General features: G+C 38.2%; 1 protein-coding gene across 1 annotated transcript in view; it reads left to right on the forward strand.

Annotated features, from left to right (window-relative positions):
* The window catches only part of ccdc87 (coiled-coil domain containing 87), a 74,943-nt gene that overhangs the window by 39,219 nt on the left and 12,231 nt on the right, over window positions 1–23,493 (forward strand). Inside the window, exons 10-15 of the mRNA XM_073066283.1 lie at window positions 666–869; window positions 4,118–4,234; window positions 7,926–8,062; window positions 12,325–12,451; window positions 17,774–17,874; window positions 18,039–18,154. Of these exons, the coding sequence (XP_072922384.1) occupies window positions 666–869; window positions 4,118–4,234; window positions 7,926–8,062; window positions 12,325–12,451; window positions 17,774–17,874; window positions 18,039–18,154 (802 nt within the window). The remainder of the gene's footprint in view (window positions 1–665; window positions 870–4,117; window positions 4,235–7,925; window positions 8,063–12,324; window positions 12,452–17,773; window positions 17,875–18,038; window positions 18,155–23,493) is intronic.

Consider the following 23,493-nt stretch of genomic DNA (forward strand, 5'->3'; position numbering starts at 1 on the left):
CCAGTGACATTAAAAATAGCAGGTCATTGATGAAAAATTTTGGCAAGGAAGGCAGAGTTTTACCTCGATTTGTGTTTCACTCTGCTATTGAATGATTGAAGTGTCCTGCTATCTTGAATTAATCCCCTTCACTTAAGTGAAGCAATTAACAGTCTCACCCACACACACAATCAACTGCTTATAAAAAAAATTAAACTCTTCATTTTCAGCCCTTGTACTTTAAAGATAGTAACATCAAAGAATCATTTTGGTTTTCAAAGTTCTTGATAATCTCTGACAATATAATTTAAGCCACATGCTATACAACTGAAAGATTGAGGGTTTTTTTTATAATGAACAGTACCTTGTAAATAGATTCTCAGTTATCAAAATTCTGTACCAAACATGTATTCCAAAATAAGTTTTATGCTAAATGTTTTAATATTCCATGTTGCTATCTTCAATATATTAACCTGCATAAAACTTAACAAAATTTTGTACATTTGTCGGTTGTCCATTAAATATTTACAACCAATTCCAAAATGTAATATAAATATATTAAAGGAAATAATACAGTTTTATGTTAGGTTGAACATATGATAAATAAAACTGAACAAGGTATTTTATGATTTCTATGACTGATTTGCAGCTCAAAAATTTTATGTGAGATGTCTGCTTTTTTTAAGGAACTTGAGGAAGAAGAGGAAAAAGAACTAAAGCAGAGAGTTCAATCAAAGGAGCCAGGACACGTGCAGCCAGCTATTGTCAACATCAGATTGTCCCAGAAGATGATGGCACAAGCAGCAGATGCTCGTGTGTCAGACAGACAATCTACTGACTCAGTCCATCTTGAGATATATCCAGCTATATATGATCACCAACAGGAAGAGGTATTGTAATACAGTAAGAATGTTGTTTGTTTTAACAAAAAAAGACATGGGTTGGATCTTTCTAGGAAAAATAGAGCAATGTGTTAATGATGCATGTTATCATTAGTGGCTAAGAAAATTAACTATTTCATAGATTGAAGAGGTTAGCACAAGATACAAATTTACTACAATGTGGAGCCTCAGGACTCCATCGCTAGGTTCAGGGACAGTTATTATGGCTCAGCCACCAGGCTCTGGAACAAAAGGGAATTACTTCACTCAACTTCACTTGCCCCATTGTTGAAATGTTCTCACAGCCAATAGACTCACTTTCAAGGTTGCTTCATCTCATGTTCTCGATATTTATTGCTTATTTACTATTATTATTTTTCTTTTTGTATTTGCACAGTTTGTTGTGTTTTGGACGCTGAATGAACACTGAAGTTGTTGCATTTTTAAAATTGATTCTATTATGATTATTATTCTATGGATTTATTGAGTATTCCCATGAATGAAAATGCATCTCAGGGTTGTATATGGTGACATATATGTACTTTGATAATAAATTTACTATGAACTTTGGTAAACACACAAAACTGTAGATGCTGGAAGCTGAAACAAACAAATACTGGAAGAACTCAGCCAGTCTCTGTTAACATTTTTAAGCAGCATTTAGAGAGGCTTGTGGACAAACAGGGAACAAAGGAATGGATATGGACCACGTGTAGGCAGATGGGTTTAGTTAAAGTAGTATTATGGCTGGCACAAACACCGTGAGCTGAAAGGACTGTTCCTGTGATGTACTGTTTTATGTTCTGTGTTCTCTGTTCAGTCAAAGGGCATCTGTAGAAAAAGAAGTTAGGACACTGATCTGATGAGGAGTCTTCAACCTGAAACATTTAACTGTTTTTTTCTTTTTCGCTGGCTGAGTTCTTTTAGCATTTCTGTTTTTGTACCGCAGTGTTTACTTTTTGCATCAGTGATAACTTAATCCTGAGCTTCCCTGATGTTTTTCAGGGTTTGCTAGATTTGCACGTTAAATTTCCTGCAGAATTTATCTCTAGAAGCTAACAGCAACAATGCTGTATTTCTGATGATTGCTAATGTTAATTAAGCTGCCTGGCCAAAATAAACAGGTGAATATCTGGGCTTTCATTCCTTCAACTAGTAAAATAAGATAATATTGTTTTAATATTATCCTTCCCCTTTTCAACCCAGTCTTTATATTTCTCTTTTCGTTTCTTTTACCTTTGCTGATTTGACTCGTTTTCCTCAGTTGTATCCCGATTGTTTTTTTTGTTCTTAAATCATATTGTTTGAGGAGATTCACACTTGATCTTGTGTAATAAGATTCCAGTTGCCTCCCTGCCTTTGTTAGCTCATGTTTCTGGCAAGATGCATTATAAATCATACCTGAGCGTAAGGTTAGAGAAGCAAATGTAACCAGTGACAAATGCCGTGAGATGCTCTTTTCTAATAAGATTTAGCTTGTAGTTAGAATCATTACACATTTTGTAAATAAATATTTGCATTGACTTAGCACCTTTAACAGTATCTATACTTCACTAAGTGCATTCAAATGAAACATTTCCAATCTTTATTTCTTGTTGTAGAGAGAATATGTCGTTCAAAATTTCCCCATTCCAAGTTCCCATAAACAGCAATGTGATAATGACCAGATAAAGTCATGGTGAGACAACTATTTAGCCAGGACATTGAAAGTACTTCCCTGCTCCAACCAAGAGGGTAGAAGAGGTTTAAAAAATCTCATATGGGAGATAGCATCTTTGGCAGTAGAATACATCTTGGCACATCATTGTGTTATCAACATAAATTTTGGACTCGGGTCCCAGAGAAGAAGGATGCTTATGTGAGAATGCTGTTCTTCGACTGCAGTTCAGCACTCAACACCATAATTCACTCCAGGCTTGACAAGGAAGCTCAGAGACCTCAGCCTTCATCCTGCATTGTGTAGCTGGTTCCTGGACTTCCTGTCAGATCGCTGGCAGGTGGTAAAAGTGGGCACCCCTCACCTCTGTCCCTCTGACCCTCAACACAGGTGCCTCTCAGGGATTTGACCTAAGCTTCCTCATTTACTCTCTGTATACCCATGACTGTATCGCCACTCACAGCTCCAATTTGCTAGTTCAATTTGTTGACAATACTACACTGATTGTCCTAATCTCAAAAAATAATGAAGCAGCCTACAGAGAAGAAGTCATCACCCTGACATAGTGGTGTCAAGAAAACGACCTCTCCCTCAATGTCGCAAAAACAAAGGATCTGGTTGTGGATTGCAGGAGGAATGGAGACAGGCTAACCCCTATTGACATCAATGGATCTGGGGTTGAGAGGGTGAACAGCTTTAAGTTCCTTTGCATATACATCACTGAGGATCTCACGTGGTCGAATCATACTGACGGTGTGGTGAAAAAGGCACAACAGTGCCTCTTTCACCTCAGACAGTTGAAGTTTGGTATGGGCCCCCAAATCCTAAGAACTTTCTACAGGGACATAACTGAGAGCATCCTGACTGGCTGCCTTACTGCCTGGTATGGGAACCGTACTTCCAACAATTGCAGGACTCTGCAGAGAGTGGTGCAGACAGCCCAGTGTATCTGTAGATGTGAACTTTCCACTGTTCAGGACACTTACAAAGACAGGTGTGTAAAATGGGCCCAAAGGATCACTGGGGACCCGAGTCACCCCAAGCACAAACTGTTCCAACTGTTATCATCTGGGAAATGGTACCACAGCATAAAAGCCAAGATCAATAGGTTCTGGGTCAGCTTCTTCCACCAGGCCAACAGACTAATTAACTCATGCTAATAATATTGTATCTCTATGTTATATTGACTGTCCTATCGTACATATATTTATTATAAATGACTATATTATTATGAAAGATGGAGACGTAACATAAAAATTTTTACTCCTCATGTATATGAAGGATGTAAGTAATAAAGTCAATTCAACTCAATTCAATTCTATTTCAAAAGCAGGAATGCTCCTTGACATTGCCAGAACATAACATTTGTCTTGATTATTTTCGGATTTTAAAAAAGGCTTATAGAAATGGTTTATTTTTAACTTCAGGCAAGCAATTTTTCTTATGGTTATAGCAATACTTGAATTGTTGCACATTTTTATCTTTCAATTCATCAACTGGGAAAGTCAGGTATTGTCTTGTGTTGACTTTTATGAATTAAAGCTTACAGAAGAGAAAAGAGCGTTATTTAACACAGGAATATTTCATGTCATTTTCTTAGTTTGACCAGGAAATGGTGAAAGCAATGGACAAAAACTTAACTTTTGGAGAAGAGCTGCAAGAGATTTATCAGGATCTTTTGAAAATGATCCCAAATGATCACCTGTTATTTGATGAGGTAAGAAATATTTTCAGATGGGGAACTGTTTTTCAAATACTTGGCAACATAGAAGTTTCTTAGACAGTAAAAAGTGTTACAAATACAGTGTTCTTTATTTTTTTTTAAGAAATTGCTTTCCACAAACTTGACAGCTTTATCTAGATAGAGGTACAGAAATGCAAAGCTCTTGCTGAAGAAAAATTTTATGTAAGACTGAATTGTGATAAATAATTATAAAGAAAATTAAAGGAGAATCTCTTCAGTTACAAGCGATAATTTGACAAGAAAGTTACCAGACTAAGGGTAATAAAAACTATCGAGTTGGAAACTTGATAGCAAAATATATTTCTGGTTATGATGTTTGTCACATGACTTTAAGATTTTTTTTACAAAATCGGTAGTAGGCAGCACCCTAGTCTGCCCATCCTTAAGATGAAAGGGAATACTGGAGACATCTAGAGCTGAGGAGAATATGACAAAAAAATTGCACTGTCCAATTCCTATAATGAAGCTACTATAAAGAGCTGCTAACTTGTAGACTTATTGTTATTTTAGAATCAATTATTTCTGAAGTAAGAGGAGTACAGTGGTGCTAGAAAGTTTGTGAACCCTGTAGAATTTTCTCTCTTTCTGCATAAATATGACCTAAAATGTGATCAGATCTTCATGTAAGTCCTAAAACTACGTAGATAAAGAGAACCCAATTCAAAAAATAACACAGAACATTAGACTTGTTCATTTATTTATGAGAAAAATGATCCAATGTTACATGTATTTGACAGAAGAAGGATGTGAACCTTTGCGGTAATGCCTTCTACAAAAGCTATTTGGAGCCAAATGTTGTAATCAATGAGATGTGATTGGAAGTGTGGGTTGTATAGGTGCCCTGCCCTATAAAAAAGGCACATAAAGTCAGGTTACTGAGTAGAGCCTACTCTTCTCAATAAAGATCTGTTTATGTGCACCAAGCTTCTATCAAAACAACTTTCAGGGGATCTTAGAAGAAGCATTATAGAGATGTATAAAGCTGGAAAAGGCTACAAAAGCATTTCTAAAGTCCTGAATGTTCATCAGTCAACAGAAAGAGAAATTGTCTACCAATGGAGGAAACTCAGTACTGTTGCTTCTCTCCTTAAGAGTGGGCATCCGCAAAGATCACATCAAGAGCGCAAGTTACAATGCTGAAAGAGGTGAACAAGAATTAAAGGGTAACAGCAAGGTACCTGCAGAAATCTCTAGAACTTACTAAAGGCTCTGTTCATGTGTCCACTATAAGAAAAATACTGAGCAAGGATGGACACCATGGAGGAAACCACTACTCTCCCAAAAAAAAATTGCTTCATATCTCAAGTTTGCAAAAGACTACCTGGGTGTTCTATGCTTCTGGAACAAAGTTCTGTGGGCAGATGATGCAAAAGTTGAACTTTTTGGCAGAAATGCACATTGCTATGTTTGGAGGGAAAAGGGCACTACACACCAACACCAAAACCTCATCCCAACTGTGAAGCAAGGTGGAAAGAGCATCATGGTTTGGGGCTGCTTTGCTGCCTCAGGGCCTGGACAGCTTGCAATTGTTGGGGGAACAATGAATTCAAAATTGTATCAGGACATTTTACAGAATTGCCAGGGTAGCAGCCCTTCACGTGAAGCTTAATAGAAGGTGGATAATGCAGCAAGTCAATGATCCAACAAAACAAGAGTAAATCAACAACAGAATGATTTAAAAAGAAGAAAATTCCTGTTTTGGAATGGCTGAGTTAAAGTCCTGACTTTAATCCTATAGAAATGTTGTGGAAAGACCTGCAGCAAGCAGCTCATGCAAGGAATCAGTTTTTTAAGGAGGAATGGCCTAAAATTCCTCCTCGCTAATGTGCAGGGTTGATCAGCAGTTACTGGAAATATTTGGTTGAAGTTATTACTGTACAAGGGATCACACCAGTTACTGAAAGCAAAGGTCCACATACTTTTTCGAACAAATACATGTCATATTGGATCATTTTTCTCAATAAATAAATGAACTAATACAATGTTTATTTGTGTTCTCTTCTAGTTTTAGGACGCGTGAAGAACTGATCTCATTTTAGGTCATATTTATGCAGAAATAGAGAAAATCCTACAGCATTCACAAACTTTCTAACACCACTGTATTTATTGGCTTCTGCAAAATTATCCCTAAGTGCACCAAAATATATATCTTAGCCAAAAACATTCTATTTTTGTGATTATCAGTCGTATTTGTGGTGTGCACTCTGGGAAACCCACATGGCCTTAGCCCTGGTTAACCAAGGTTAAATAATAATTGTCTTTAGGCAAACTGTTTAATTCACACCATATATACAAGTGGAAGTTTCAGTTCATTTCAACCCTAAATATTTGTGGAAGCTGACACTGTTGTGATTACACATTTAAATGTTTGCGGTGAGCCAAATCATGATCAACATATTTTATATTTAGGGAGATCCATATTTATTAATTTGAACATTTTAATCACTATAGTGTTATACATTGTGACACAGTATATTGTGTTTAAAATGTTGTAATTAGCAATTTAAGCATTTAAATAATTTGTAAATATTTATATATTTAAACAGTTTATATCCATTTATGTATTTATAATGATTAGAACACTGTTTTAATTTATTTGCGGAACATCTGCAAAAAAAAGTGTTGTCTGTGGATAAGAAAATAAGAAAATGGCATTAAAATGGGAGTAAAAGCAGACTAGAGCCTGCTCTTCCACCCAAAAGATCATGGCTGATGAGATTATTGGCCTCATCTAACATTCCTGCTTGTTTCCCATGTACTTCATCATGAAAATATTAATGTCGAGATGCCCACCTAATGCTGAAGGCTGTTCACTTATTCACCTTTTGAGGCATGAATGTCACTGGAAAAATCAGCATTTCTTATCCTGCAGGAGTGGCGATGAACTGCTCAGTTGAAGTAATGTGGCCCTCCAGGTGCAGGTACTTCATCATGCGGTTGAGCAGGGACTTCCAGGATTTAGAAAAATTACGCTGATGGAATGGAATATACAGTATCTCCAGTATATAGAAATGTGGGACTTGGAGTGGAGCTACAGATAACATTGTTCCATATGCTCGGTCCCCTTGTTCTTCTTGGTACTGCACATTGCAGGTTTGAGAGTCAGAGTACTACATCCCGATGTTTCCCATCCAAGTTATTGTTCAATTGTTCTTTTGTTATGGCTTTGGTGATCATGGTATTTACAAGACAGATGACCCCTGTCATTATCAGTACTCTTCAGGGAATGTCTGCCTGGCGTCAGTGGCTGCATAACCAGGACTTGTGATATGCAACAGCTGCTCATACGACCATCCACCACCTGCTCCCGTGGTTTCATGCGACACTAGTCGGGTGGAGGGTGGTAAGCAGGTGCTACACCTTGCTCAAGGGTGAACTATAGGCTAGTGGAGGGACCTCACCAAACCAAACAGCCAGCTGCAAACCACATGGAAATTTGCTTAGGCTCACAAATGCCAGAAGGTTGCATTTAAGAATATCTTCCAGGAAATTTATTTTTAATCTCAAGAATTTTTAGACATGGCTTATCACTTGCTTTGCAAGAAGTGCCTATTGGAACCAACTGGTTCTGGGTTTGAAGTAATTGCACTTCAAACAAACCCACGTTAATGAATTCAAATCAAGACATCATAAAATGTTCTAAACGTTTCATCTTTTCTTCTAGGATCCTGTAATAGTCCCTCCAGCAGTAGATGTGGACCTTGCTGGATGTTTTCCATCTGACACTTTAACTGGAAGAGTAAAGGAGCGTGTTATTAACCCTGAGCTGAAGTTATTGGATTCAGATTACGGGACCAAGAGGTAAGACAGAGGTTGGCTTTGAAAGTTCATGCCGGCGTGAAAACGATCTTATGAGTAGATAAAGTTGCATGGAAACATCAGCAGATCCTCACTGAACTGTCAACATTTGTCACCCCAAATTTGTAATTTAACAACTTTTCAGTTCCAGCTCTAGGTACAGTGATACAGGATGATGTTAGTGCCTGCTGAACCAGGGACAGCAAGGCCATTTGATTGAAAGGGAAGGGCAATGAGGGAGAAGTGTAAGCGTAGGGTAATTAACACTTTTTAAAATTGGGTTTGCTTTAATGTTTTTCCAATTTAAGTATATGTTATGTGATTTTCTTAAACTGTTAATTGCAATATAATAGTTATGGTTTTATGAATGTTTCTGAAAGTTCTTTATATCTTTGACAGTTTATAGAGCTGGTGTATGTGTGTTTATGAGGGCAGTGGGCAACATTCCAGCCACTTTTTTTTTTACAGCTGCATGGACCAACCATTGCTCTAATCAGGAACGTTTTACAAGGCTTGAAAACTGCACAGCATTTTCAATGGTTTGTAATATGCACACAATGAAAATGGAAAAATCACATTCTTTTGATTTTATTAATTAGTCAAAGCGTATAATAAAATATACCACAATTAAAAATCTTTTATGATTCTTAAACCTTTAAACTTAGACAGTGTTGGCTGGCAGTTTATTGACAGTGAGCTATCAACTTCCATTCTGTCTTTGTTGTTACAGTTTGTAACAACTTCAAACATTGACAATGTAAGTACATTGAAGACCTAAAGCATTTCGAAGTAAAGATTTGTGGCATGCTTATTATTTAGAAAAAATATGAATTATATGAATTAATTAATTACAGGGTATTCACAATTATATTACAATTATATTTATGCAAACATGAATTTCAAAATTTTATTAATATTATATAAAAGAAAATTCAAGTTGCGTGGCAATAAAGTCTGTGTGCACGGGAGCATTTCAGTTGCTGTGCAGCCATGTACCTGCACCGCTTAGAAGGAACAATGGTGGTGTGATGTACTAGGCAGGAGGCTGCACTGTCTGACTTTTGTGGTCTTGTTTCTCTAACTGCTCAGTACTTGGGTGTAGTTCTGGCTCCACTACATAATACTGTTACATTGTGCAGGGTCCAATCATCATACCAGAATCTCAACATCTTGGATCAGGATAGTAAATTCCAGCAGGTCACTATTACTGGACTCAGAAGAGGCAAGCATGCCAGTAGCAAATGCAGCTGATTGATTGTGAATCTGGATGTACTATTGCCTCAAACAACAAATTTCACTTCATATAAGATAGTGTTAATAAACCTGATTCTGTCTTGCTCCTTGCAGCAGGTACTGGCACACTTCTGTATACTTGATGAGAGGTTATTTTACAAGAGAATTATTTCAAATCAATATTCATAAATCTGCCTGAGATTATATAAATGCATATCACTGGACTTCATACTGTTTTCTTATGAGCTTCAGTTGGTACCAAATTTTGTAGGGATATGAATCCCTTAGAAACATACAAAGTATTTACCAAAATAATTGTGGATGTGAACCCTTTCTGTTATCAGGAGAGAATGTCTGTGTTTCTTTCTTGGAACAGAGAAATTTGAGAGGAGATTTATTATGGTGTTTAAAACCATGACTGATTTGGACAGGGTAGGTAGAGAGCCTAGGTGGTGGGGTGGAATTATCTCTCTACCAGAAGAGGTGTAAGGCACTCCTTCTCTCAGTTAGCCTGCAGGTTACCCTCAGACAGGGTGTGGCACCTGCTTAGCCCCCTGATCAGGGTCACGTGAAGCCACAGGAGTAGGTGGTGGATGGTCGTATGGGCAGCTGGTACATATCACAGATCTTGGGTACGTGATCACTGATGCCAGGCGGACAATCTCTGAAGAGTATTTATAATGGCTGGGGTCACCTGTCTTGTAAATACACTGCCCAGAAGATGACAATGGCACACCACTTCTGTTGAATATTTGCCAAGAACAATTATGGTCATGGAAGTACCATGATTGTCTCCATCATATGACACGGCACATAATGAACGAAGTAGAGAGCATGAATAGTGGAGGGTCAAGGATAGGAGGGCATAGATTTAAAATGAATGACATAAGTTCCAGATAAAAAATGTTTACTACACCATGTATCTAATATTTCTAATTCATTCCCTGAAGATGTTGTAGATACAGGTTCAAATATTTGAAGTAATTACAATGTGAGAAAAGAGCAGGAGAATGGGACTGACAAGGTAGCATTACAAGGTGTCAACTCAGGCTCGATAGCCCATTTTTATGCAACAAGCTTAGACTGTTGTCGTTAAAATTTGACTCAATAAAAGACCAATTTCAAAAAATCAATGGAGAAAATTATAATCAAAATCCAAGCTCATAATCTAAATAAGTTTTCACATATTATTGGCCATGGTAATAATATGGCCACAGTAACGTAGTGGTTCATGCAAAGCTCTGACAGCTTGAGGTGTTGGATTCGGACTTCAGTTCCAATGTCATCTGGAAGGAGTCTGTATGTCCTCCACGTGGAATGCATGGGTTTTCTCTAGGTGCTCTAGTTTCCTCCCACAGTGCAAAGACGTAACAGTTGGTAGGCTAATTGGTTATTGTAAATTGTCCCGTGGTTAGACTAGGGTTAACTCGGGGGACAGGAGGGTTTTGCAGGGGTGGTGCAGCCTGAAGGGCAGGAATGGCCTGTTCTGTGCTGTATCTTTAAATTAAATAAAGTATTCAAAAATTGAACACATATGGCTATTGCAGCAGAGCAGTTAAGCTGCAATAGAATAAATAGTTGAAAAGGAAGAACATACATTCATAGCTGGAAATGGGTTAAGTGGTACCATTTTAATTGAAGTTTGATCAGTGATGCAGATATGAACTGCTCGAGTTCCTGTAACCCTGTAGCTCTGGTTTTCATTCAGATCACAGAGCACTCTACCAGATTACTATGTTGACACCACACATTATTCTACTTACTGCCTGTTACACCACTAGCATTTAGGGCAGCAATGAAGGTCTTCCGTTTCTGGTGGTGTTCAGGGTTTCCTTCATCATGCCAATGGCTTCCTCTCAATTTACATTGTGGTCAGTCATGCAAGTCTCGGATCAAGATGCAGGAATAGTGTTGCACTCAGATGTAGAAGGGTTCTTCATTGCTGTTTTCTGACAGTTTTGTTTCACCAGTCAGTGTTGTTAGCCCTGAGCTGAATCCCCAAACCTGGAGATCTGCTGGACCAGTATTATTCTGGCCTCTACCCTTTGACCTGTTTCATATGGATGACCTTGCCAAGAGCCAAAGCATAGGCCCTGACTCCAACCAACATAGCTCTTCCAGTCATTGAGGAACACAAGCCTGCAAACCACAACAAGGTTGTGGTCCTCTTGGAGGACACATCATTCTAGATGACAAATTATTTGTACAAATCTGTGAAGCTTATAATTGGGAACTCTTCAATCTTGGTTGGAAAGAATATGCTGCTACAGGAGTTGATGCTTTTCCACAGAGAAGTGATATTTTGTTGTATTTTCAATGAAGATAGCAGAACAGTTTCTTCCCTGTGGTAGATTCAGGCTTATTTTTCATTTGATGGTAGGACCTGTGATATTTCAGTGTTAGTTAGAAGGTGTAAGGCCAAACTGGTGCAAGCAAATTTGTGAAGTACATAGAAAATGTATGCAGGGCTTTTAATGCAGCAGAGACATTTCAAAATTAGAACAAAATTGTGTTCATGAAGCCTTATAGATATAGTCAAATTAGGCTCCTGATCAAATGATTTGCAACTTTCTTTCTATTTTTATGATGATGCCTCCTTCTAAGAAATTGTGCAGCAACGAGGATATATGTTCATAATTACTATTTCCCATCAAGACACTTTAATGCAGAAAAAAATTGATGAACTCACTTATGCAAGTATATCAATTGGAGTGAAAATTCACATTCATAATGAAACAGGAAATATTTTGTAGCTTTGGGGTCCATTTTAAAGGTGCTTTCATTACCTAGGATTCTACTCTTTTTTAGAAAAAAGAGAACCACTGTGACACCGAGTTTCTTAACTAACTGATCTATATTTGAAATGAACATTACTGAAATATGTACAGTTTTGAAATATGTACAGAAATATGTACAGTTACTGAAATATGTATCTCTTTATTATGCTTATTAATAAGTTATAGACCAAAAATTTAGCTACTTGTGAGAAGAATCTATTGCTTGTTTTTAAACATGATTTCCAATTTTTACAGGTATTTATTAATGAAGAAAGAAATTGAGAAAAGAAAAGTTAAATCTGAAAATCAATTCCAAAAAGTTGTTCCACAGCAGGATTTAAATATAAATTTAAATGATTACCTGACATACGTCCTTACACAGGTATATTATGGGGATGTTAACAAAGTTTGTCAGAAGTTCTTAATAAAGCATTGAGTGTTTTCATTGGATTTATTGTGCATATTCACAAGTATTCCGGTTCTCACGACCAGACTATTTAACAGTTTCTTCCCCCAAGCCATCAGACTCCTCAATACCCAGAGTCTGGACTGACACCAACTTATTGCCTTCTACTGTGCCTATTGTCTTGTTTATTATTTATTGTAATGCCTGCACTGTTTTGTGCACTTTATGCAGTCCAGGTTAGGTCTGTAGGCTAGTGTAGCTTTTTTCTGTGTTTTTATGTAGTTCAGTGTAGCAGTTATGGTTGAAATGACAATAAAAAGTGACTTGACTGGACTTGACTTGACGACTTGATTTGCAACACTTCCGAAACATTACTGTTGCTATTTAAGTTAAAAAGTTATAATGAAATACAGTACTGTGCAAAAGTCTTAGGCACATATATATAGCTAGGTGCCTAATATTTATGCACAGTACTGTAGTAATTTTATGTATTGCACTGTATTGCTGCTACAAAAAAACAACACATTTTTTGACATATGTGAGTGATGATAAACCTGGTTCTGATATGGGTCTCAATTGTGTACTGAGAGTGGGAAGTGAGCAGAGGGAGCGGAATCATGATTGGAAAAAGAGGAAGGGAGGGAGTGGGAGGTACCAGAGAGACATTCTGAAATGATCAATAAACCAATTGTTTGGAATCAAACGATCTTGCCTGATGTCCCAGGGCTGATGAGTCTGCATCTGCACTAACTCCTTCCTGGCACTCCTTCCCTGCTACTTGTCCTAAAACCATTCCTACAGCGCTCCACCCTTGCCATTCCCGACATCATTTTCTTCTGCCAGATTTACAAACTAGTTCTCAGCCCCACGTTGATGAATATAGTACTGTGCTTAGGTCTTATGGCGCCCTAGCTATGTAAACATGCCTAAGACTTTTGCACAACACTGTAACTTGAGAACTTGAACATGTATTATGTAGGTATTTGTGTGTACTGCTGCATTTACACATTATATAGACTTTTGGATAACTGCTGGCTTTTTGAACATTGAACATAGAAATCTACAGCACATTACAGGTCCTTTGCCCCACAATACCTCTCATCATCTTATACACCTCTGTCAAGTCACCTCTCAACATCCGTTGCTGCAAGGAGAAAAGGCCAAGTTCACTCAACCTATTCTCATAAGGCACGCTCTCCAATCCAGGCAACATCCTTGTAAATCTCCTCTGCACTCTTTCAATAGTATCCACATCCTTCCTGTAGTGAGATGACCAAAACTGAACACAGTACTCCAAGTAGGGTCTGACCAAGGTCTTTTAAAGCTGTAACATTACCTCATGGCTCTTGAACTAATTCCATGGTTAATGAACGCCAACACACCATACAACACTGTCAACCTGCGCAGTAGGTTTGAGTGTCCTGTCGACACGGACCCCATGATCTCTCTGATCCTCCACACTACCAAGAGTTTTACCATTAATTCTAAATCTGGTCTTTAAATTTGACCTACCAAAATAAACCACTTATCACTTATCTGGGTAGAAATCCATCTGCCACTTCTCAGCCCAGTTTTACATCCTATTGATGTCCTGCTGTAATTTCTGACAACCATCCAGACTATCCACAATACCCCCAACCTTTTGGAACTGTGATCTCATCTGGCACTAGAAGTAAGTGAAATGAGACTCTGCTTTGGAGTCCGATGCAACTAAAGCACTTAATTTACACTAAATACATATATTGATAATTCAAATTTGAGGCTGCAGTCCTTTTCAATTAATTATTTTATTTTCATGCAAGAAATTTATTAGTCTACCTAATGAGAATCAGTTAAAACGCAACACATTGTCTTTATTGTTGGAGTAAACTTGAGTAAAATGAATCCTCCCCAGACTTAACTTATTTATTTCTATGGAATACATCACAAAACAAAGATACATTTCAATTGGTGTAGCATCTTTTTATCCTTCAGGACAATACAATGAATTACTTTAAAAGTGTTGGTAAATTTGGCAGATAATTTATAGACATTAAGGCAACAGAACCAGCAGTCTACTAAATAACTAGTTTTGAGATAGCATTTTAGGAATAAATGATTGAAAGGATTACCCTTTATTTTCCAAAGAGACACAGGCAATTGCAAGTTTCAAATGAGATATTGGTTTAGTCATAATAGCACTTAATCTATACCACATTGAATTACTATGTGCAAAACTAAATTTATTTGCCTTTTAAGGTAAGCATATTTAGTTATTTCAAAAACAGTTTGTACAGTGTACACAGGCTGCATTTATTGAATGAATTGGATTTATGGAGATGGCAGCACAATGAATGAACATGACTTGTCCATTTTGTGGGCCTGATGTTATTAAGCATTGACTAATCTTTATTTATATTGGCAGTTGCTACAATTTGATGCTGGGGTGTGATTTGGCTATATTTGTTATCAATGAATATACTGCTTTGACTCAAACCATGATACGAGTTTTTCCCAGTAACTACAGCCACAGTGTGGGTGTAATTGAATAGTGCAAATAGTCAAAGCTTTACTTAGAATATCAGAAATGAGAAAATCTGCAGATGCTGGAAATCCAAAGCAACACATAATAAAAAATGTGGGAGAACTCAGCAGACTAGGCAGCATCTATGGAAAAGAGTAAACAGTCGAAGTTTAAGTCCAAGATTATTTATCAGTCCTCATAAAGGGTCTTGGCCGGAAACATCAACCGTTTACTCTTTTCCATAGGTGTTGCCTGGCCTTCTGAGTTCCTCCAGCATTTTGTGTGCTTTGCTTACCTGGAATACCAAGATATGCTCGGGCTTTGGAGGGAATTTCATGATACATTGACTTTTGATAATATGTGGCTGTGTGAAAGTTAAATTTCAAAAGGGGCTAGAAATTCTCAAGCTATAAAAGAAAAGAGGGTAGATAGAAACTATCTACACTGGTTGAGAACTGAAGTGAGGAACATAATCTAAAAGTTACATTAGGCCTTTCAGGAGTGTAATTACAAAATATTTCTAGGTGTAAAGGATGTTGGAAGATTGGCAATCTCTTTTACAAACTGTAGGGAGAGGACATGTTTGCACTTGTACATAACATCATGATTCAGACTTTATTTACTGTATTATAAAATATTTTGAGCAGTATGCTGCCTTGTTTTTGCATCTTGCATATTAGTCTACTGTATGTCTCTGTATTGAAGCAATAGATTAACATTGATAACTGAAGTGGTTGACTATTAAACGCACTGCAGGTAAAAGCCAATTGTAAAATTACATAATCAATCGATTCATTCTTTGAACTGATTGACTTTACTTAAGATTAAATAAAATAGCCCAATTATTATTGAAGCATCATTCTTCAACTTGGACATTCTTCACGTTGCAAACTACGAAAATAAATAACGAGAAAAGGCAGAAAAAAAACTGATTGCTTGTTATCTCCACCTGATTCTTATGATCCCTGCTGCATGGTGACTGGACACTTTGTAAAGTACACTCCCTTTTCAACTGTTTCTCTGCTGCTACCCAGTGGATATCTATTTTCGATATAGTATCTGCGGAGAAAGAAACATAATTCTGAGTGAAGATCAGGAAAATGATTAAATGCTGAGGCAGAGAGAAACAAAGGGAAGGAAAGGATAAAAAGGAAAATGTAGAAGACGAGAGGTGACAAAAGAGGATGGTGTGTAAAATAAGGGAGTGTGGCAATCAAACAAGTGAAGAAAATAAAAATAGATGGAAGTGTAAATGCCTTTCGGTGAATCAGAGATATTCTCCTTTCCATTTTCTTTACACCTGTGTTTTATATTATATTTGTTACGTAATTGCTGGGTTGATATGTTTTCATACTTGCTGCTGAATAATATAAATATCTCCAGCAGTTTGTTTCTTTTTCAAATATACCAGTATAATTATACTCTTATTACTGCTAACTGTGTGCTGGTATAATATGCATTTCACTTGTAACATTTCTTGTTACCTTGAGACTTTACTATACTAAATGCACTCCTGTTTAGCCTCCCTTGTTCTAATCTCTGTAACTATGAGGTAATGTCAAAATTGTATCAGTTCCCAATTCCCTTTTACTTATCACTGCAGTGGCTGCTTGGGTGCATTAAGGAGGAACTCAAATAGGAATTTCTCACACGTGCCTTCTGAGCGTTCCATGATCTCAACCTTCCCTGTCCCCATGATTTTCTGCATCTTATAATCCTCTGAGATATTTGTGCTTCTTTGTTTCCGCTTTATTGATCAGTTCTGTGTTTAGTCACTCCACTCCTGTCAGCTGTGTCTTTCTTTAGCTGGTGAAGCTCTGAACGGGAAATTCCCATCTCACTCTTCTACCTAACCTCCTCTCTTTCTGCTTTGAAGATGCACCTTAAAACACATTAATGACCAAGCTTCTTGGTCATTTGCTCTAATAACCTTACATCATTTTCTGTGTGATAACAATATTGTGAAACGCCTTGAGATATTTTACTTCATTGAAGAATCTACACTACTGTGCAGAAGTCTTAGGCACATATGTACTGTACAGCTAGGGTACAGTAAGACTTTTGTCCATGTGGAGCAGAGAGCAAGTTCGTAAAACTTGCAAGAGCAGAGGATGTTGTGAATGGTGAGGGTGGAATGTTATGGGAAGGTGTGGGACAACAGAGGAGTGCCAGGAGTGGGGAGTGGCGCAGGTGCAGACAGACTCAGCCCTGAGACACCAAGCACGGTCATTTGATTTCTAGCAATTGGTGTATTGATCATTACAGAATGTCCCTCTGGTACTTCCTGCTCCCTCCCCTCCCTCTTCCCCTTTACCCAACCATGATTCCCCTCTCCCTGCCTCTTCCCACTCTCAGTCCACAACAGAGACCCATATCAGAATCAGGTTTATCATCATTCACGTCATGAAATTTGCTTTTGTTTTACAGCAGCAGTAAAGTACAATACATAAATTTACTATAGTATTGTGCAAACGTTTTAGGCACCCTAGCCATATATAAACAAGAGAAAATCTGCAGATGCTGGAAATCCAATGCACAAAATGCTGGAGGAACTTAGCAGGCCAGGCAGCATCTATGGAAAAGAGTACAGTCAATATATATACTTTTGCACATCACTGTATATAATTTGAAGTTTTCTTGTTAGGTTATGGATTACAAAGCTTCGAATTTGTTATTGTTTGAGGATGTAATGTTTGACCTGCTGATTATCATTAGAACCATACTTTTTTTGTAAAATATAGCACAGCTAAGAATCAGTGGAATTAGAGTTCTCTCTCCTGCTTTTGTGTTGTCAGGGCTCTGACTACTTGGCAGTTCTCTATCACTTCTACGAGAATGAGGATGAGAAAGATGAGGAAAGAAGAACACTTTTTGCTCGAGAATTGGAATTGAAACGGTAAACTTGTTTTGGAAAGATTTTTCCCCCACATTATTTAATGTGGCAGGGTTTAATTGTATTTAATAACAGGAATTTAAAAGATGGTTGAAATGATATTTTACTTTTCCAATCAGTGACGATCTAATAGAACATAATCCAATTATTTCTTTCTTAATAACCAGAGAAGAAGAAATGGAACTTTCAGAAATTCGCTTAGTAAAAGAAGAATTTGTCACTGGGACATGGAATATAAATACTATAATGCTTGGAGGTTTAGGAAAAGAACCTCTTCCAAAAGGTGATATTGCTTTCTCTATTTTTTTTTACTTTAAAAGCTGTTAGAAAATTACCAACATAAATGTGAAGAAAACTTCTTATAACTTGAAAAACTGAATGCATGGGAATTGGAGTATACTGCATACACCTTTTCTCAGGGATCATGTAAGCATCATGCAGGGCACTCATGATAGCTGAAAAAGAAATCACATACTTTCTCTGTTGTAGATGCATCTAACATTGACTTTAAGGTCTCTGTTTCTAAAGGAAAAACTAGGAAATGAGAAATGGAGCATGCAATTTATACAGTGCTCAACGTTTAGAGGAGAATGTCTCAGATCTCTGCACAGAGCTGGGAAATGATTCCATCCAAATAATATTTATTAGCTATTTTGTTGTTTTGCATTGGATGCTGGTGTTTATCTTTGTAGTTTGGGTATAGCCAGTATTCTGAACAAAATTAAGGCAATTAGAAGATATTTTAGTACAGATGATGGGTATGATGGGTACAAATACACTCAAAAACAGAAATAGTTGTACCGTGGAGAGCATTCTGACAGGCTGCATCACTGTCTGGTGGGGTGGGGGTGGGGAGACTACTGCACAGGACTGTAAGAAGCTGCAGAGGGTTGTAATCTAGTCAGCTCCATCTTGCGTACTAGCCTACAAATACCCAGGACATCTTCAGGGAGCGGTGTCTCAGAAAGGCAGCGTCCATTATTAAGGAACTCCAGAACCCTATTCTCACTGTTACCATCATGAAGAAGGTACAGAAGACTGAAGGCACACACTCAGCAGTTCAGGACCAGCTTCTTCCCCTCTGCCATTCGATTCCTAAATGAACATTGAATCCTTGGACACTAACTCATTTTTTTTATAAATATACAGTATTTCTGTTGCATGTTTTTTAATGTATTCAATATACGTATACTGTAATTTATTTATTATTATTTTTTAAATTTTATTTATTTTTCTCTGTATTATGTGTTGATTGAACTGCTGCTGCTAAGTTAACACATTTCATGTCACATGCCTGTGATAATAAACCTGATTCTGATTCTGATGTTAGCAAAGGTATATAACTTAGGGAAACATACTTGTGTTTTCTGACAAGAAGGTATGTCATCATTTAAAGATGTTTCTGCTCATTTTCATTTTTATATACGGTATGCTGCTGCTTAGCAGGAGATCCTATCGAACAATGATGTTTTGGTTGTACTTTCCCTGCAAGTGTGACAAACAGTGTTAGGAGACTTTGAATATATATGCGTATACTTATTTATAAGGGTCTATACCCATGACTGTGTGGCTAGGAACAGCTCAAACACCATCTAGAAATTTGCCAATGACACAGCTATTGTTGGCAGAATTTCAGATGTTGATGAGAGGCGTACAGGAGTGAGATAGAGATGCACCATCAATAACTCTCTGAGACGGGAGGCGAGATATCGGCTTTTATTGACTGGAAGAAAGAACAAGCAGTAATTGACCACCATACTACATCCTGGAGACTGAGAGGCAGGGCTCAGGCCTCAATCGCCTTTACACCAGGGTCTGTGGGAGGAGCCACGGTCAGTGGGAGGAGCCACAGGAGCAGTCAGCAGGGGGGCGTGTCCAGATAGGTATATGTAGTTCACCACAGATAGGTCAGCTGACTAAGTGGCGTCGCAACAACAACCCTGCACTCAATGTCAGTCGAACCAAGGAATTGATTGCGGACTTCAGGAAGGGGTTGTTGAGGGAACACACACCGGTCCTTATTGAGCAGTAGAAAGGGTGAGCAGTTTCAAATTTCTGGGTGTCAACATCTCTGAAGATCTATCCTGGGCCCAACATATTGATGCAATTACAACAGCTCTATTTTATTAGGAGCTAGGAGGAGACTTCATATGTCATCAAAGACTCACAGATTTGTACAGATGTACCGTGGAGAGCATTCTAACTGGTATAGAGGGGCCACTGCATAGGATTGGAAAAAATCCGCAGAACATTGCCAACTCGGCCAGCTCCATCATAGGTACTAACCTCTCCAGCATAGAGGACATCTTTAAAAGGCCATGCCAAAAAAAGGCGGCATCTATCATTAAGGACCTCCATCACGCAGGGCATGCCCTCTTCTCTTTGCTACCATCATGGAGGAGGTACAGGACCTTCTTCCCCTTTGTCATCAGATTTCTGAATGGACAATGAATCCATGTACACTACCTCACTTTTTTTTTGTTTGCTCTGTTTTTGCACTAGTTATTTAATTATATATTTCTTAATGCAATTTAGTTTTAAAAAAATTGTGTTACAATGTACCGCTGCCACAAAATAACAGCTTTCACAACATAAGCCATTGCTATTGAACCTGATTCTGCTCAGTCAGATGCATTACAGGGAGTGAAGGTGTTGTGGAGCATACATTTCTTTACTGCCTTCATGCTGCTGCTGAGGACTTCATTGACACAATCATGCAGAACACTTCAACTCCGCTATGGACTGTCCCAAGCCCGGCTGTGAAAGGAGGAAGGTTGGGCATGGGCCTAGCAACCCCATCCTTTAAAGCCCCAGTGCTATAGAAATGCCAACAGAAGCTCTAAGGACCTCATCTCTGGGTGAGGAAGGATACACCAAGAAGATGGGCTACATCTGGAGACAACGTGAATGACTGGGTCAGGATCGAGGACTCTGCGAGCTAGTGTCAGTGGCCCATGCCCCAGTAGGGGTGATGGAGCTTAAATAAGTCAACTGTAGAGTGTTACTCTATTTGAGAGAAAGAGAATAGTCTTCAGAAGTTAAATTCATAACACTTGGAAAAGAGCACCTTGCAAATGTTATGACTCCAAGGACTTTCCAATGGGGCAGGGAGTAATTAAATTTACCTTCATCATATTAAGAACATTGCATTTTCACTTCCTGATCATGCAGCAGTGAAGAAAACTGTGATGGTTAAATCGTGATATCTGGGAAGTGAGTATCATTTAGCCAGTCCTGACGAAAGGTCTCAGTCTGAAATGTTGATTGTTTATTCTTCTCCAGAGATACTGCCTGACCTGCTGAGTTTCTCCAGCGTTCTCCAGATACTCTGAATTTCCAGTATCTGCAGAATCTCTTCTGAGCATCATTCATTGGCTGTCACTATGCCTTCCAATGCAGATATTTGGGCCAAGAGTTAATCTCTTACCATCTGCCTCTCATCATTCCAAACAATAACATTCATAAATTGAGAATTATGCTGGCATCTGCAGGGGAATTAAGCAGATCATGTTGAAATGACGCATTTTCTGTTCATACCATTGACAGTGCCTTATAGTAAACGGTAGCATGGTGTTGGAATTTGCCATCATCTATTCCATCCTCCACATTGTGGCCATGAAGCAGACTCGTACCTTGCCAGGATCTTTGAAGCAGGAGAGCGGAGGAAGAGGGAAAAAATTAGCAAGAGGAAGAAGAAAGGAGGAGGCAATGTCTGGTGTCCTTCTCTGATCAATATGAGAAAACAAATGATTAAGCTATGCTTTCCATGAATGTAACACTAGACAACAATTGTTTTGCCTCCTGAATACTTTTGGGTGTATCTTATGGATTTTGAACTACTGCTGTTGAAAGTCCCCATGAAATTTCCCTATCAGGCACCATTTTTAAAAAAAATCACCTATGTATGTTATTTCAATTTATAAGTCAAGTCAGAATAACTGATGCCAAGATTGAGGAAGGCACTTTTGTTGGTCCACAATCAAGCAGGTAATCAATGACAGGCAATTCAAAGAACTTCTACTGAGGCTGAAGAAATTTGGATGGAAGACATTCAAGGATGTTGGTGAAAATTTTCCTGGGAACTAGAGAGCACCAAACTATGTGCAGCTACTTGACAACATGCTTCAAGCATACAGAACTGTGAAGTGCAGCACGTCACTAAAGATCGATTTTCTGCATTCCCATTTAGACTTCTTACGTGCAAATCTTGGTGCTGTCATTGACGAGTATGGTGTAAGGTTTCACTAGGACATTGCGGTCATGGAGAAACTGCATCGGAGCAACTAGAATCCAACAATGCTGGCTGATTACTGTTGGACGCTCAGACAAACGAAAATCATCAACAAAACATTTTTAGCTTAGTTGATCTATTGCAAAGCATCAGCACTATTATGCAATTAAATGCATTATATTCAATAAAAGTTAATTTCTTGTTGCCCACTGTAATCTCAATTTACCCATTACTCATAGGATTCCTTTATTATCCATGTCATACATGCCTGCCCTTGTGTTCTTGTGCTGTTCTTCCTGGTTGCTGATTAACAGCATCTAACTTGTCGTGTTGGTGGCCCTGAAGGATGATCTGAAGAAGTTTAGAGCTGTTTCAGATTGCACTATCTCACCATGAACAGTAGCAATGGTGAGATCAGAAATGCTGTCCTTAGAGAAGAGAACAGGCTTGAACTCATGAATCCTCTACCAATTCCCCAATACCTCCACCTCAGCATTCCCTTTAATCTGTTGGAGAGCTAAGTAATAACGTGGTCATCTTGAAAACACACTTCATCGTTAAATCCAAAGGTAAGATAGCAGATGTCTGAGCTGGCTTGACAGATGTCTGAACTTCTATTGAGCACCTGGACATTGAATGCCCTTTGCTACTCCTGCTATTGAAGTACAGGCATCGGCCAAAAGACAGTGCAGGATATTTCAGTGCAAAATATTGAAATGAAATCACTATTACTTCCATCCTGGAAAGGAAAGAGTTTAAGTTATAAACAAAGGCATTCACACGCTTGTAGTTGATTTGCTCATACGGGTGGTCCCCCTCCCTTTACAAAAGTAGAGCGTTCCTATGAAACCTTTCTTAAGCCAAAATGGGGAAAAGCGAAGAACCATTCATTTATATGGGAAAAATTTTTGTAAAATCGAAAATCCTCTTTGTAATGTGAAAACAAGTTACTAATGTACGTCTTTAGTAAAAATGAAGTGGCATAAAGCGAACATTTGTAAAGCGAGGGAGGCCTGTACTCCTTAACTTTGCTATGTATGCCTCCTGATAGACCTATTAAACCACAAAGGATTTTGTTGTGACTAACATTAAACTTCTTCTCTTGGATGTCCTATGAGCCCTCACCCTGTGGAGAGATGACACTGGCTATCCTTTCCTGCTGCCAAAGCTGCAATCCTCCTGTATTCAGCCACCCAGTCATATGCCAGTTCTGTCTCTAAGCTAATCTACAGAGTTTCTGTGCCAGTGTCAGAGTTGAGGGACAGAATGGCTTCAGAATTCCTCTCTTACTGCTTAGTCATCTCTCTCTATCCATTTGCTGGGTACCTGAAAGAGGAGGTGTGTGGGTGTGCAAGAAAAAAAATTGCATGTTTACACCACTTCTAAAATAT

Source organism: Hemitrygon akajei, chromosome 14, assembly GCF_048418815.1.
Source record: "Hemitrygon akajei chromosome 14, sHemAka1.3, whole genome shotgun sequence".
Classification (NCBI taxonomy): domain Eukaryota; kingdom Metazoa; phylum Chordata; class Chondrichthyes; order Myliobatiformes; family Dasyatidae; genus Hemitrygon; species Hemitrygon akajei.